The sequence below is a fragment of the Triticum urartu genome, chromosome 1A, assembly GCF_056163025.1.
Source record: "Triticum urartu cultivar PI428250 chromosome 1A, HENAU_Tu73, whole genome shotgun sequence".
Lineage (NCBI taxonomy): Eukaryota > Viridiplantae > Streptophyta > Magnoliopsida > Poales > Poaceae > Triticum > Triticum urartu.
The window spans coordinates 593,952,562-593,967,250 of record NC_141873.1 but is presented as its reverse complement, the minus strand read 5'-3'; the positions used below and the strand labels follow the sequence as shown (position 1 = coordinate 593,967,250).

The 14,689-nt window shown below is 50.7% G+C and overlaps 1 protein-coding gene across 1 annotated transcript; it reads left to right on the top strand.

Moving 5' to 3' along the window:
- The first annotated feature begins 849 nt into the window (after positions 1–849).
- On the top strand, positions 850–1,561 carry LOC147993268 (uncharacterized). Its single transcript, XM_087542592.1, has 2 exons — positions 850–922; positions 1,041–1,561. Exons 1-2 carry the CDS (start codon positions 865–867, stop codon positions 1,457–1,459), a joined length of 477 nt encoding a protein of 158 aa, XP_087398718.1. The 5' UTR covers positions 850–864; the 3' UTR covers positions 1,460–1,561.
- The last annotated feature ends 13,128 nt before the right edge of the window (positions 1,562–14,689 follow it).

Sequence of the window (14,689 nt, the reverse complement as noted above, 5' to 3'; positions counted from 1 at the left end):
ACCCACGCACCGTGAGGGAGTTGGAGTTCTCAATCATGACGGTCAAGAAAACATGGGCTCCCCGCTTTCATCCATACTTTGACCAATCACAATGGCCGGAGTACCATGGAGTTCAACTATGGCCGGATCCGGAGTTGAAGGTTGTTAAACGTGGTAGATGTAAAACAAAGCATTTTAGAGGCGACATGGATGGATGGGGCCATGGTGGCCGCCGCGAAGCGGGAAACGATCAATTCCAAGAGCCTCGTGAGAGCTCCCGTTGTGGGGAATGCAAAGGTCATGGCCACAACAAAAGAAAATGTACGAAACCAAGGAAAATGTCCAAGAAAAATGATGCAAGCACTAGCCAACAAGGAGCTACACAAGGGAGCCAACCAAGTGGTAGCCAACAAGTGCCAAGCCAACCAAGAGGTAGCCAACAAGTGCGAAGGCAACAACGTGGTAGCCAACAAGTGCCGAGGCAACCAAGTGGGAGCCAACCTAGTGGTAGCCAACAAGTGCCAAGGCAACCAAGTGGGAGCCAACCTAGTGGTAGCCAACAAGTGCCAAGGCAACCAAGTGGGAGCCAACCTAGTGGTAGCCACCAAGTGCCAAGGCAACCAAGTGGGAGCCAACCTAGTGGTAGCCACCAAGTGCCAAGGCAACCAAGTGGGAGCCAACCTAGTTGTAGCCAACAAGTGCCTAGCCAACCAAGTGGTAGCCAACAAGTGCCAAGCCAACCAAGTGTTAGTCAAAGAGGATCTAGGCAACAAAGAGGTCGGCAACTAGGACTTACAAGAGGCCGTGGTGGTGGTAGTCTAGGCCATGGTGGTGGTCTTGGCCGTGGTGATGGTCTTGTCCTTGGTGATGGACTTGGCCGTGGTGATGGACAAGGGCAAGGTCGTTATAGAGGAATGTTTGGATACCTCGATGGACCATTTCCGTATGTTGCTCACTAACTATAATGTTTCAAATGTTCTTGTTTTCCATATGTTATTTTTTTTCATATGTTCCATTTGTTTGTATTGTCTTTACTAACCATTATGTTTCACTCATTGTAGGTATGGCGGCTTCCCAACCCAACAAACCAACAATGAAGGAGGATGGCGAAGATGAGATGGCGGGATGGTGGGAGAAGGCTGCGAAGAAGCTTAGAGAGGAGGATGCAGCCAAGCTAAAGAAGAGAAAGGAAGAGGAGCTTGAGGAGAAGAGGAAGGAAGAAGAGAGAGCGTCAAATGCGATGCGCGCTAGGGAGCAAGCATTGGTGAGGAAATGTGAGGAGGCACAGAAGAAGCGTCTAAAGGATTTTGAAGAAGGAACCATAAAGCTTTGGGCAATTGCAGCTGAAAAAAAAGAGAGGGAGGAAAAGATATTCATGGAGAGGGTGGTTAAGGAGGCCCACCTCATAAGGAAAAGGGAGGAGGAAGAGGAAGAAGAGAAGAAGAAGAAGAAGGGAAAGGGGCCTTGCTCTACGCAATAGAGCTATGTCATGAACTACTATCTCTCCTCTTCGATTTGGTTGTGAACTACTATGTTTCATGAACTACTATCTCTCCTCTTCGATTTGGTTGTGATCTACTATGTGTCATGAAGTACTATGTATTATGAATTAGTATGTGTCGTGAAGTACTATGTGTCGTGAAGTTCTTTGCTTGCTATGTGTCGTGAGCTACTATCTCTCCTCATCGGAATATGTGTGCGTGTGCCAAAAATTTGCTAAGTACAGGTGCAACGCCTAGCTGCTGGGCGTTGCACTGCACAGTGTGGCGCCTAAGCTCTAGGCGTCACACTGTATAGTGCAGCGCCTAGAGCTGAGGCGTTGCACACATGGACTGAGCTAAACAGAGAGCAAACTTTCTGTTTGGAAGCTACAGCCACTGCAGCGCCTAGCACGGAGGCGCCACACTATACAGTGCAACGCCCAGCAGCTAGGCGTTGCACTGTAGAGTGTGGCGCCTCGGTGCTAGGCGCTGCACTGGCTGTAGCTTGCAACCAGAGTGTTTGCTCTCTGGTTAGCTCAGTCCATGTGTGCAACGCCTCGGCTCTAGGCGTCACACTGTATAGTGCAACGCCTAGAGCTGAGGCGTTGCACACATGGACTGAGCTAACCAGAGAGCAAACTTTCTGTTTGCAAGCTACAGCCAGTGCAACGCCTAGCATGGAGGCGCCACACTCTACAGTGCAACGCCTAGCTGCTGGGCGTTGCACTATACAGTGTGGCGCCTCGGTGCTAGGTGCTGCACTGGCTGTAGCTTGCAACCAGAGTGTTTGCTCTCTGGTTAGCTCAGTCCATGTGTGCAACGCCTCGGCTCTAGGCGTCACACTGTATAGTGCAGCGCCCAGCAGCTAGGCGTTGCACTGTAGAGTGTGGCGCCTCGGTGCTAGGCGCTGCAGTTGCTGTAGCTTGCAAACAGAATCATTATCAGGTAGAGATGAGGAAGGGAGAGGGGGACTTGGTGCACCCAGAGGGTGATTGTCATGGTTCAGAGTTCAATGTGGTTGAGCAGGGAGTTGAGGTCACCCTCGAGGATCCAGACCAGTTCAAACATGTCGAGACTGCCAATGTGAATGATCAAGATGAGGGCTTTAATGGTGAAGCTAATGAAGATCAAGTTCAACATTATGAAGACAACAAGTGCAACATAGAGGACCAAGTTCAACATTGCTAAGACATCAACTCCAAGTTCAACATAAAGCTAGTTCCTAAGACATACAAATAAAGGACTATGGCTGGTTCCTAAGAAGAGCTAGTTCCTTGAGCGCTTTTTGGCTGCTCCCCCCCTCTTGCTGGCTAACTTCTTGACCTTCCTAGGAAGAGGAACACGCTCCCGCTCCGGCTCCGGTTCCTCCACGTCATCGACATCGTCATCCAAATAGTCATCCAAAGCCGCCATCCGCGAGGTGCCGACCGTCCTTTTGCCTCTTTCGGTGAAGTCTTCAGGTGTGTACTTGTTGATTCCCTTTCTAGGCTTTAGTATGTATGCAGACCTAACCTGGTACGCCCCCAAGGTCATATCATCATCAGCAACCTATGCATCAACAAAAGATATGGAAAGACCGTGTGTGAGGATATAGTTAGCAATGCATCAACAATTGGATATATATGCTCATGCCATACCTCTTGAGTGACCACACCCACATCCTCATCCTCCAAATGATCACCATGGCTCTGGACCGAAGCGGGATCTGATGGTGTCGCCGACCTAGACCGTTCTGGTGATACATACTCGGGGTCACGACAACCAAAAAGGTTTGATAGCCGCCTTAACTTTTGGCCCTGGCGCTGCAACATGTACAAGTGAATGAGACATCGAACGTAGCAACACATGTTAAGTGCTAGTTTGAAGGAGATGTGAACCTTTATGAATGCTCGAAGTGCACCTTCTCCATCGCTTTTGCCAGCCGGGGTTGTTTCAAGAATAGTCTCGGTCTCATCAGCTGCTTTCTTGATCTGGGCACACTATGAACAGAAATGGTATTAACGTGTTAGGCAAGCGAAGATGTGAATAGTGTGAATGAAAAGCAAAGAGGGCAAATACCACAAAGTTCATCATTGGAGCTGAAGGGATCACTGAGTTTCCTTTCCTGACTAATGCGTTGTACTGGTGTTGGGCTACCTCATCAAAAACAGTGGGTTCTTCCAAAATCTCCTCAGCATATGCCGGCTTGCATACCTCCACACGGGTACTTGCAAGAAACCATGTGAGATAGTTGTTGAACGCTACAGGGCAGTGCTCACGAAGCTGGACTCCTTTTCCAGCCCTAGCTTGCTCCACACTAAGCGCAAACTGTACGACATACTTTCTGTGATGCTTGGCCCAATCCTTAATCTTCCGCTGCCTTTTCCTATCCAACCTGCAAGTTAGAAACATAATATTAGTAGCATCGAAACCGCCGAGAAGCTGCTAAGTACTCAAGGTTAATTATATCTTACGCGTGTAGCAACTTGTCCGTGTCCTCCCACTCCGGCGGATGTGCCTGGAACAAACCAAACTGACGGCGCACTCGATGTGGGAGGTGAAGCTCAACCGCCCAGTTGCATATGAGTGGGCACCGCATACGCTAGAGATCCCTATCCCTAGTGCACATCGGATTCAGCCTGAACTCTAAAGGGTCACCAAAACTATCTCCTGTTCCATACGGCTCCCATATCACCTGCAAAATGGGATAGAATGCAAAATTGATATCGAGTTGCAATAGAAGCATCATAATCACTTATGCCATGTCAATTCACCTGCTCAGGCGTGATCGCGTCAAGCTCACTCTGGTACAACTTGTACATGACCGAGGGATCATCTGTCGTCTCATTTATCACATCCCACTTGTAAGCCCAAGTGGGTAGCCGTAGTAGGTCGCCTTTGTCGTCCCAATCATCGTACTTTACCTTCTTCGGACGTCCAACCGGCAAACGCTCCCAGCTCCATATGGAAAGTGCGAGTAAACAACCACCAATACCTCCAGATGACCTACAACAGGCTTCGTCCAACTGCACATAAAAGAGAACATGGTTCAATTAAGAGCAAGATCGCATTCATAATGTAGCAATGAAGTGAAAAAGAAACAACTTCATACCTGTCTATACAAGTAAGCCAGTGTCGCCGAACCCCAACTCCATTTGCTATCGAAGACGGTCAACGCCTTCAGCCACATCCATGGAGCATTCTTGCCTGTGCCATCAGCAAACATAGTCCTGGATATCACATACCACATGTAGACACGAGCATATATCTTGACCGTGTCCTCATCAGCTTCCGGTGGGCAAGTACCAAAGTGCTCAGTAATCCACGTGAAAGTAGCACCGGCTGCGACTCTTTCCTTCTTCTTGTTTTCTGCTGCTGGTTCCGGAGGCTCCAGAGGAACCATACAGATAAGGGCATGCATCTGCGCGCGCCACCCATCGGAGTCGGTGCTCATACATAGAGGATTCCCATCGATAGGAAGACCGGTGATCATAGCAATATCCTGGAGCGTCACTGTCATCTCCCCGGTTCGTAGATGGAAACTATGTGTCTCCGGCCGCCAATGATCAATAAGCGCGGTGAGTGCTGGAGCATTGTTGGGTGGCGTCGACCGCCTGACCATATGAATGAAAGGGAGAAGTCCTGTCTCCCTTACATACGATGTGTATCGCTCATCATAGCGCATCCACCCAAGGGTGACCCCGTGAGAACGAAGCTTCAAAGGTGCAAGCGCCTACAAACAAACAATTCATAACATTACATATGGGGCATTTGTGTTTGAAATAAATACGAAATTCATAAAACAGGCCACTTTCATTATTACCCGCTGCTCCACCGCCATAGCGTATGACCGGTGTTGTTTGTCCCAGTGATCATCGAGAAGCCAAACCATCCTAACAATTTTAAAAGAAAGCTTTCTTGTCAACACGATTATCTTTTCAATACAAATAAACTGAAGTACGCCTACTAGATGCAAAATACAAAGCATATGTATCCAAACCATTCTTGCCAATACAAATGTAATTTCAATAAACTAAACTAAGCCTACCTCATGCAAGATTCAATACAAATATCTTTTCCATATAAATAAAATGTCAACCTATGTATCCAAACTATATAAATAACATGTCAACCTATGTATCCAAACCACATTCTAGTCTAACAAGGGTTCCCCAAATCGAATACATGCAAGATTCAAACAAAAATTCCCTAAATCTAATACACACAAGATTCAAACAAGGGTTCCTCAAATCTCCGAAATAGCATACATTCTATGGATAGAAAGAAGGGGATCGGAGAAAAGTACCTTCTAGGATGGATTGGTGAAGGAATCCACGGGCCAAATCGTCAGATTTGATGATTTTTTAAGAGGGGATTGAGAGGGGGAGAGGAGGAGAGGAGGAAGCCGCCGGCCGCCTGTTCTGTAACTCCTCTGGAACGAATGGGTGGGGTGGGGGGGGCAGCGGGCGGCTGGCATCTAAGTCATAGTGCAGCGCCTGCGGGCCGGACGCTGCACATCACGGTGCAGCGCCTAGCTCTGAGGCGCTGCACTGCTGGGTGCGGGCCCAAGGGCTGCCACGGTGGACTGGTGTGCAACGCCCCCGAGCTAGGCGCTGCACCGTAGGGTGTGGCGCCTGCGTGGCGGGCGCCACACAAAAGGGTCAGTGCTGTGAAATAGTTTCACGGGCAGTTCATTTTGTGAATTGATTTCGTCCACAGGTCAAAATAGTCAAAATAGTCACTGCTGGCCGGATGCCCCACACGCCAGTTGCCCGTTTCGGTCCGGTCCAGTCAAAAGTGCAATATCCATGCAGCAGTGTCTCTAAGGACCAGGACAGGCACACCTCCCTCCTCGTGCTCCACACTCGTATCCCATCCTCCCTATCCTATTATCCTATGTGTGTGAGTGTGCTTCAAAGAATTTTATGGACGACTTACATTTTTATTTGGCAAATTTTAACATGGTCCCTCTTACCTCCTTTTTTTACATGTGAGGTAAGAAGGTAAGAGTCAATCAAGCCATTCATTGATGAGATCAACGGCTAAGATCTATTTTATTTAGGAATTCAAAAGGACCGGCAGGAGATTAATCACCAAATCCTACGCTTCTCTTTATGTAGTATGTGTATTTCACTTTCTTTTTATCTCCACTCAGCTACTTACACATCTTACAAACTCAACTAGCTTGATGTTGGTTGGTTTGCGGGATTTTGAAACAATTTTGATTGCTCTTGGATGGCTTAAATGTGTCCAAACCGTCCAATCCCAACATTTAAAAACATCTACAGCCGGACCCTTCCAAATCTTTTCTTTTTAAATGTTCGGAGGTAAGAGCCTCGACACCCTGTACGTTGCTCGAGGCCGGAGAGGAGATGGCGCATGCGTCGAATCTGGTCATGTGTGCCCGAGGAGCTCGCGTCATGCCTGTGGTGGAGGAGGATAATTTTTTCTTTGAGGTCTTTAAAATTTGGTCTTTTAAAAAGACAGTTATGCACCTAAACAAACAGGTACAAAAACTAACTAAACTAAACCACCACGGTTTTGTAAAGCAAAAAAGTACACGAACCTAGCTAGTAAATGGAACATTTGTTCCTCACTTGTATCGATCACGTACAGTACGTACGCGTGGATGCATCCAAGGAAGGCGGATACATGCAGGCATACAGGAGGATAAAAGTGAAGTGTGCGTCATCGGGCCGTTGGTTGGGCCGCTGGTGGGACGCCCACATGGCATATGCCAGGCAGTGTTTGTGTTTGCAGGTGCGCGTGGCATCAGCCAGGCATGCATGCAAACACCACCGCTACTACTCCCACCGAGCACGAGCAGAGGCAGAGCACTTAGAGCATCTCCAGCCGTTCGGCCCCCAGAGTGCTAAAATAGGCCGGTCTGGGGATGAACCGGCGCTAGTTCGGCCTCTGGGGGCGACCTAGCTCCCAGTCACGCCCTCAGGACGCGAAAAATTCAAACTTGGTCATTCCCGCTCATAAAAGACGCCACAAGTCGGGCGATCGCAAGCCACAGTTCAGCATACAAAAAAATAGAGCGGCAGAAGTTCGCGTGCGCATCACTCGGCGGGCTCTGCCGCAGGCGTCGGCGGAGTTGGCGTGCGCGGGCTTGGCGGTGTCGGAGCAGCCTCTGCGCTGGGCGGTGTCGGCGCAGCTTCGGTGGTGCAGGGCATCGTGGAGGTGTTGTCACGCGGGCTTGGCGGCGGCGTCGGCGTATGCGTCGGCGTCGGCATATGCGTCGGCGTCGGCGGCCTTGTCGAGGGAAGCTGGTTCAGGATGAGGCTGCGCTCCACCAAGTACCACGCCTTGACCGCCTCGTCGGTGCTTTGGAGCATGTCCGCCCCGTCCAGCAGAAAAGCCAAGTCGGTGTTTCTCTTTCGCGGCGACGTTCGTCCGGAGCAGGTCGAGCTTGACGACACTGCTCGACATCAACGCCGATCACCGCGCCTCGGTCTTCTCTTCACGAAGGACGGCCCGGGCCTGCGCGTCAACGAGGCAGTGCTCGATGGACTCCTGCACTCGAGCGGTGGCCGCATCGGCGTATTTCCCCTTCTTGGCAACTTTGTTGCCGTCCGGCCGCCCTTCCGATGCGCCAGGAGTCGGCGCGTCCGGCTTGTAGGTCTACTTGGCCTTGTCGAGGGTGCGCCGGACTTCCACCCACTTCTCGCACTTGTCAATGCGCTTGTAGACGTGGAGGTACTTGAATTCGGCGTCGATGTTGCTCTGCCGGTACAGGGCGAACATGTGCAGCAACTGCGCGGAGGAACAAATAGTTGGCGCGCGTACACGGCGAAGAGAGGCGGGAGGCCGGCGTGGCATACCTGATCCTCGACGCTGGCGCTGCTCTCCGGGCGAGCCGCGACCTTCTCGACGACCCCATGCCATTTGTTGCACGCCCCCTGGATACGCCCCCAATGGTTCGCCATCGCCTTGGAGCCGTGCTGCATGTAGACGCCTTTGAAGTAGGGGTCGACGAGCTTGCGCTCGTCGAACTCGGCCTTGTAAGTGCATCTAGTGCCACCCCTAATTGGTTTTGGAGTATTGACGACAAACCTAGTTGAGGGACTAATGTGTTTGTGAGAATTGCAGGAAAACACAGGTAGAAGTCCCTCATTGATTCGGTTTCACTACCAGAGATGACCCCTAAAAATGTACGAAGACATTGAAGACAATGGTGGTTTATGAAGATATTCATATTGAAGACAATGACATGAGAAGACTCCCTATGAAGCTTTTGGAACTCGAAGACCTAGATCCTTCGTAGTTTTATTTCATTCATGTTGTGTCATAAGAACCACCGTACTGTTAAGTGGGGTCGAAGAGAACCAGTCAGAATGACTGAAGTGATGCCAAATTCAAATCCTATGTCTTCGAGCGAAGACTTTGAGAGAAAATCTTGTCCAGAGTCAGACAAGTCAGCTTTACTTGTAGCCCAAGTAAAAGTTGCCGTGTGAGTTCGAAATCCGACCGTTGGTACACGTGTCAGTTCCTTAGTGACCCAGGGTCATTTCGGACAGATCAGGTCGGGTTGCCAAGTGGCTATAAATAGTCCACCCCCACAACCTTAAATGGTTGGCTGCTCAGATTTCAGCGCACGGCTTTTGTCGTTTGAGAGCAACCCACCTCGAAGCCTTTGAAAGAAAAATTCCCAGTGAGGAGAAAAGCCCTAACCACCCAGAGCCAGAGTAAATTGGGCATCACTTAAGTCTTCGTGTCTGTGTGATTTGAAGACTTATTACACTTGAGGACTGTGCATCCTCCAGACGGTTAGGCGTCGCGTTCTGAGCATCCAAGAGAAATTGTGGATTGCCAGTGAACGAAGTCTGTGAAGGTTTGGGAGTCTACCTTGAAGACTTACCAGAGTGATTGGGCGAGGTCTGTGTGACCTTAGCTCAAGGAGAAAACGGTGAGGACTGGGTGTCTTGGACTAAGTGTCCTTGACTGGGTGTCCGGGACTGTGTGTCCTTCGGTTTAAATACCTAGCCGCTCCAACCAGACGTACAGTTGTCACAGCAACTGGAACTGGTCCAACAAATCATTGTCTTCAACGTGTCACTGGTTTCATCTTCACTTCCCTTCATTTATAGTTATTCATTGTGAAGCCATTGCATGCTTGCTTTATCATTTGTCTTCACAACATGAATGCATGATCTGTTCGGCTTCATAACTTCTTCCTACCTGATCCTTATTACACTGAAGCTGTTTGTCATTGCGCTTTCACTCTATTGAATACATGACCATGGCTGCCCTAGTGTAATCTAACTTCCACTGCATAGTAATAGGCATAATCTTCACTGTTTGTCTTCATAACCCTCACGTTTTGAAGACTTTCATAAAAATCGCCTATTCACCCCCCCTCTAGTCGATATAACGCACTTTCAGGCCTTAATGCGGTCCCAGTACGTGTCGATGCTCTGGTTCGTGCCGGTCATCGGGTCGAGGCAAACGACTTTCCATGCTTCGGCGAGGCATTCCTCCTCCTTGGACGCCCACTTGATGCGCGGCTTGCCTGTTCTGGCCGCCCGCCGTCGCAGGCGTCGGCTCCTCCTCCTCCTCGTCCTCCTCCTCCTGCTCGTCCTCACCGTAGACGTAGCCGAGCTCGCCGTCCATGCCGCCGCTGAGATCCACCACCTCGTCCTGGGTGACGAACCCGGGAGATGCGGCGGCCGCGGCCGAACCTGCTGCGATGATGTCCATGTCGGCCTCGGTCTCGTCGGTGTCGCCGAGGTGCGAGAAGGGCAGCGGGCCACGGCATAGCGGGGGCGTCGGGGAGGAAGCGTAGGCGGGCGGCGAGTAGTTGTATGGAGGGTACTACACGCCGACGAAGGCGGGAGAGGGCGTGCGCTGGGCCGGGTATCCATGGGGGAAGGTGACATTTGGGTTGAACCCACCGTGCGCGTCCTCGTCGGCGTAGCCCGACGAGGGCGATCCCCATGGCTGCGGAGAGCCGACGCCTTGCTGGCCCCAGGGCGCGTACTGGGCGTGGCTTCCGGGTGGATTCATCATCCCCGCGCGAGTCGCCTCGGCCTCGGTTTGGTCCGCCGAGGCAGCCGCAGCCGCGCACGCCGCGTTGTCGCGGGCCTTCTTGGTGATGGCCCTGTTCCACCGGTCGGCGGTGACAGCCTCCCGCCGCTGAACTTTCGCCCTCCACTCGGCGTTTGACATGCCCGGTGGCTTGATCGGCGGCGCCCTCGGCTTCCTCTGCTTCGGCTGGGCGACGGAGGCGGTCGCAGTTGCCGCCGCGCGGGGGGCGACGTACTTCTTCGGTGGCATGGCAGCCGGCTGGGAGGGAGGCGAGCGGGAGGGAGATTGGCGGGAGGAAGGAAGAGTACAGGAGGGAAGTGGGGAAAATACGGGAAGAAACTGCGGGAAGAGGCGCTCGCCTCGCCGACATGGCGGACCCACACGTCCTTTTCGCTTGTGCCGGCGCCCCAAGCGCCCCCAGGAAGCCGGGTTCGGCCTGGGTCCGCCGGCATCAGTTTCGCCCCGAGCCGGCGAAAAACGGGCTTCTGGGGGCGTGACTGGGCCGTTTTTTCGGCGCCGGCGCGGCAAAAACGTCTGGGGAGGGCCTGTTGAGGGCGCGGCTGGAGATGCTTTTATTAGTTTCTTTCTTTCTTTTTCTCCTCAAGCTTTCCTCCTTCCTTCCATCGTCTTGTACCTTACGTAGGCGGTAGGAGAAGGAGCAAGGTTTTTTCTAATCGCCTTGCGAGAGGGGCAAGAAAAGCAACCACAACGCTTTACGGCTTTAGTAGTTTATTTAGGAACAAAGGAGTATTTAAAAAAAACTACCACAAATCATTAAACCGTGCTCACAAACTATCACTTTACAAATTTGTACCCCAAACTATCACTTTCTAACTATTTTTTCCCTAAAAACTACCATGTTTGTAAATCAACATGTTCGCCCATTTTAACGCACTTATGAGAGGCCTGGCCCGCATGTAAGTGCTGGTATCATAAGTCAACGCCGTTTGGTAAGTCAACACCATTTGGTTCACCGTTAACTTTGTACATGGGCGGCAACCAGCTGCGACCATCTGCTCCAGGTCCGACCACCGTGCTGCCAGCATGTCGCAGGTGCTGCTACCGTCCTTCAGCAACAACAAATACATGTCCTCCTCGTTGAATCGTGCGCTGGTGCTGCTGTGCCCCATAGGTGGCTTGCCAGGAAGGAGAGCGCCTGGACGTATGTGGCGACGAAGTTGAGCTGAGGCACGCAGTGCACGATGGCCTTGAGGAGCGTGGCGGCGAGCTCCTGCCCGCGGCGACGGCTAGCAACCAGCTCGCCCGGCTGCGCGGAGGCCAGCCCGGTCGCAGCTGTCGAGCTCCTGCCGACGGCGACGAGCTCCTCTTGCGAGGCCGTAGAGATCCTGCCGGCGGCAAGCTCCTCCTTCGTGGCCGTCGAGCTCCTGAGCGGGCGGTCGCAGGTGGACCAAGTGTCCATATATAACTTAACAGTCAACACAAACGGTCAAACAACTCAATGCCATGGCATGGATATTCATGGTACAAGTTGTCTGACGTGGAGTGGGGGGGAGGCGGCGGTCACCAGCAAATGTATTGGTGGACATTGTGAGGTGGAGTCTGCGGAAGTGGCGGCGACCAGCGAATGTGTTCCGGTCCGGATGACCCGAGGTGGAGTGTGGGGAGCGTTGCTCCGATCCTCCGGTAGGTTTCCCTATGATGGTATAGAATAGAGAGAGAAAGAAAGGAGCGAGCCGGTTGAGCACGTGTAAAGACGTACATGTTGCATGGCCAACATCATGCATGTTTTCCACACTCCCATCCCATATTCCCATGGTAATCTAGGCGCAACACTTATAACAAGTACGGTAATCCAGGTGCATGCACTTCATCTTCAGATGCCCCGATGGACAAACCTCAGCTTTACTTGTAGCCCAAGTAAAAGTTGCCGTGTGAGTTCGAAATCCGACCGTTGGTACACGTGTCAGTTCCTTAGTGACCGAGGGTCATTTCGGACAGATCAGGTCGGGTTGCCAAGTGGCTATAAATAGTCCACCCCCCACAACCTTAAATGGTTGGCTGCTCAGATTTCAGCGCACGGCTTTTGTCGTTTGAGAGCAACCCACCTCGAAGCCTTTGAAAGAAAAATTCCCAGTGAGGAGAAAAGCCCTAACCACCCAGAGCCAGAGTAAATTGGGCATCACTTAAGTCTTCGTGTCTGTGTGATTTGAAGACTTATTACACTTGAGGACTGTGCATCCTCCAGACGGTTAGGCGTCGCGTTCTGAGCATCCAAGAGAAATTGTGGATTGCCAGTGAACGAAGTCTGTGAAGGTTTGGGAGTCTACCTTGAAGACTTACCAGAGTGATTGGGCGAGGTCTGTGTGACCTTAGCTCAAGGAGAAAACGGTGAGGACTGGGTGTCTTGGACTAAGTGTCCTTGACTGGGTGTCCGGGACTGTGTGTCCTTCGGTTTAAATACCTAGCCGCTCCAACCAGACGTACAGTTGTCACAGCAACTGGAACTGGTCCAACAAATCATTGTCTTCAACGTGTCACTGGTTTCATCTTCACTTCCCTTCATTTACAGTTATTCATTGTGAAGCCATTGCATGCTTGCTTTATCATCTGTCTTCACAACATGAATGCATGATCTGTTCGGCTTCATAACTTCTTCCTACCTGATCCTTATTACACTGAAGCTGTTTGTCATTGCGCTTTCACTCTATTGAATACATGACCATGGCTGCCCTAGTGTAATCTAACTTCCGCTGCATAGTAATAGGCATAATCTTCACTGTTTGTCTTCATAACCCTCACGTTTTGAAGACTTTCATAAAAATCGCCTATTCACCCCCCCTCTAGTCGATATAACGCACTTTCAATTGGTATCAGAGCCTGGTGCTCCCTTGTTCTGTGTGATTCGGTTTAACCACCTGGAGTTTTAGTTATGTCGACTGCAGGGATAATCAAAGTCTCCGCTGCTTGCCCCGTCTTCGATGGAACTGAATATCCCTACTGGAAGAATAAGATGCGCATGCATCTTGAAGCCATTGACATCGACCTATGGTATGTCGTTGAGAACGGCGTTCCCAAGGCTGGAGAAGGTGTCACTGCTGCTGATGTCAAGAAGTTCACTCAACTGGACTCCACTGCCAAGAATATCATATGTGGTCATTTGACCAAAGGACAGTATGGCCGTGTGAGTGCTTTGAAGACATCCAAGCTAGTCTGGGACTGGCTCTCAAAGGTCAATGAAGGCATCTCAACCCAGAGAGATCAAAGAATCAGTGTTCTTCGCAACCTCTTCAACCGCTTCAAGCGAAATGACAATGAGAATGTCCAGCACACATTTGACCGGCTCACTGACATCACAAATGAGCTTCAAGCCCTCGGCGCCACTGAGATCACCAAACATGAAATCGTCAAGACGCTGCTGAGATCTCTTGATAGTTCGTTTGACATCCTGGCCCTGATGATTCAAGAACGTCCTGATTTCAAGACACTCGATCCGTCTGACATACTTGAGAGGCTCAACACACATGAGTTTCAACTTTCTGAGAAAAGAGATATCTACGGCCCAAACTATGGGCGAACTCGTGCCTTGAAGGCAAAAGCTGTCTCCTCATCTGAAGAAGAATCTGACTGCAGTTCTGATGATCCTGAAGACATTGGAAGAGAACTTGCAATGCTAGTGAAGAAGTTCCAAAAATTCACTAAGAAGAAAGGCTTCAGGAAATCCTCACGATCAAGCTCAAGGAATGATGAAGCTTCTGCTCATGACTACAAGAAGAAAACATGTCACAAGTGCAAGAAAACTGGACACTTCATCTCTGAGTGTCCACAGTGGGAAAATGAGAACAGAAGGAAGAAGAAGAGCAAGGGATATGATTCTGACGACAAGAAGAAGAAGAAATACTCAAAGTCTTCTTCCAAAACTTCATCAAAGTCTTCATCACACAAGAAGAGCTCATCTGGCAAGGCACGTGCGTTTGTTGGAAAGGAGATGGATTCAGAGGAGGAGTCCGCATCTGAGGAGGCAGAGGTGGAGTCTGAGGAGGAGTCTGATTCTGGCATTGCGAGTCTGGCTACAGCATACGTCGCCAAGTCCATCTTCAATACTGAAGACAATGACTGCATCACCGACACCGACGCAAATGACAAGAACGACTCCACTCCTACCTACTGCTTCATGGCACGCGGTGCCAAGGTAAACACACGCACTACTCGCTATGAAACATCAAGTGACGATGACTCTGAATGTGATTCAAAACCTAGCT

Excerpts from the sequence above, each read along its gene's own strand:
- LOC147993268 (XM_087542592.1), top strand. The coding sequence starts at position 865 with ATGGACAAGGGCAAGGTCGTTATAGAGGAATGTTTGGATACCTCGATG. Across the intron at positions 923-1,040 it reads TACCTCGATGGACCATTTCC|GTATGGCGGCTTCCCAACCC; the intron begins GTATGTTGCTCA and ends CACTCATTGTAG.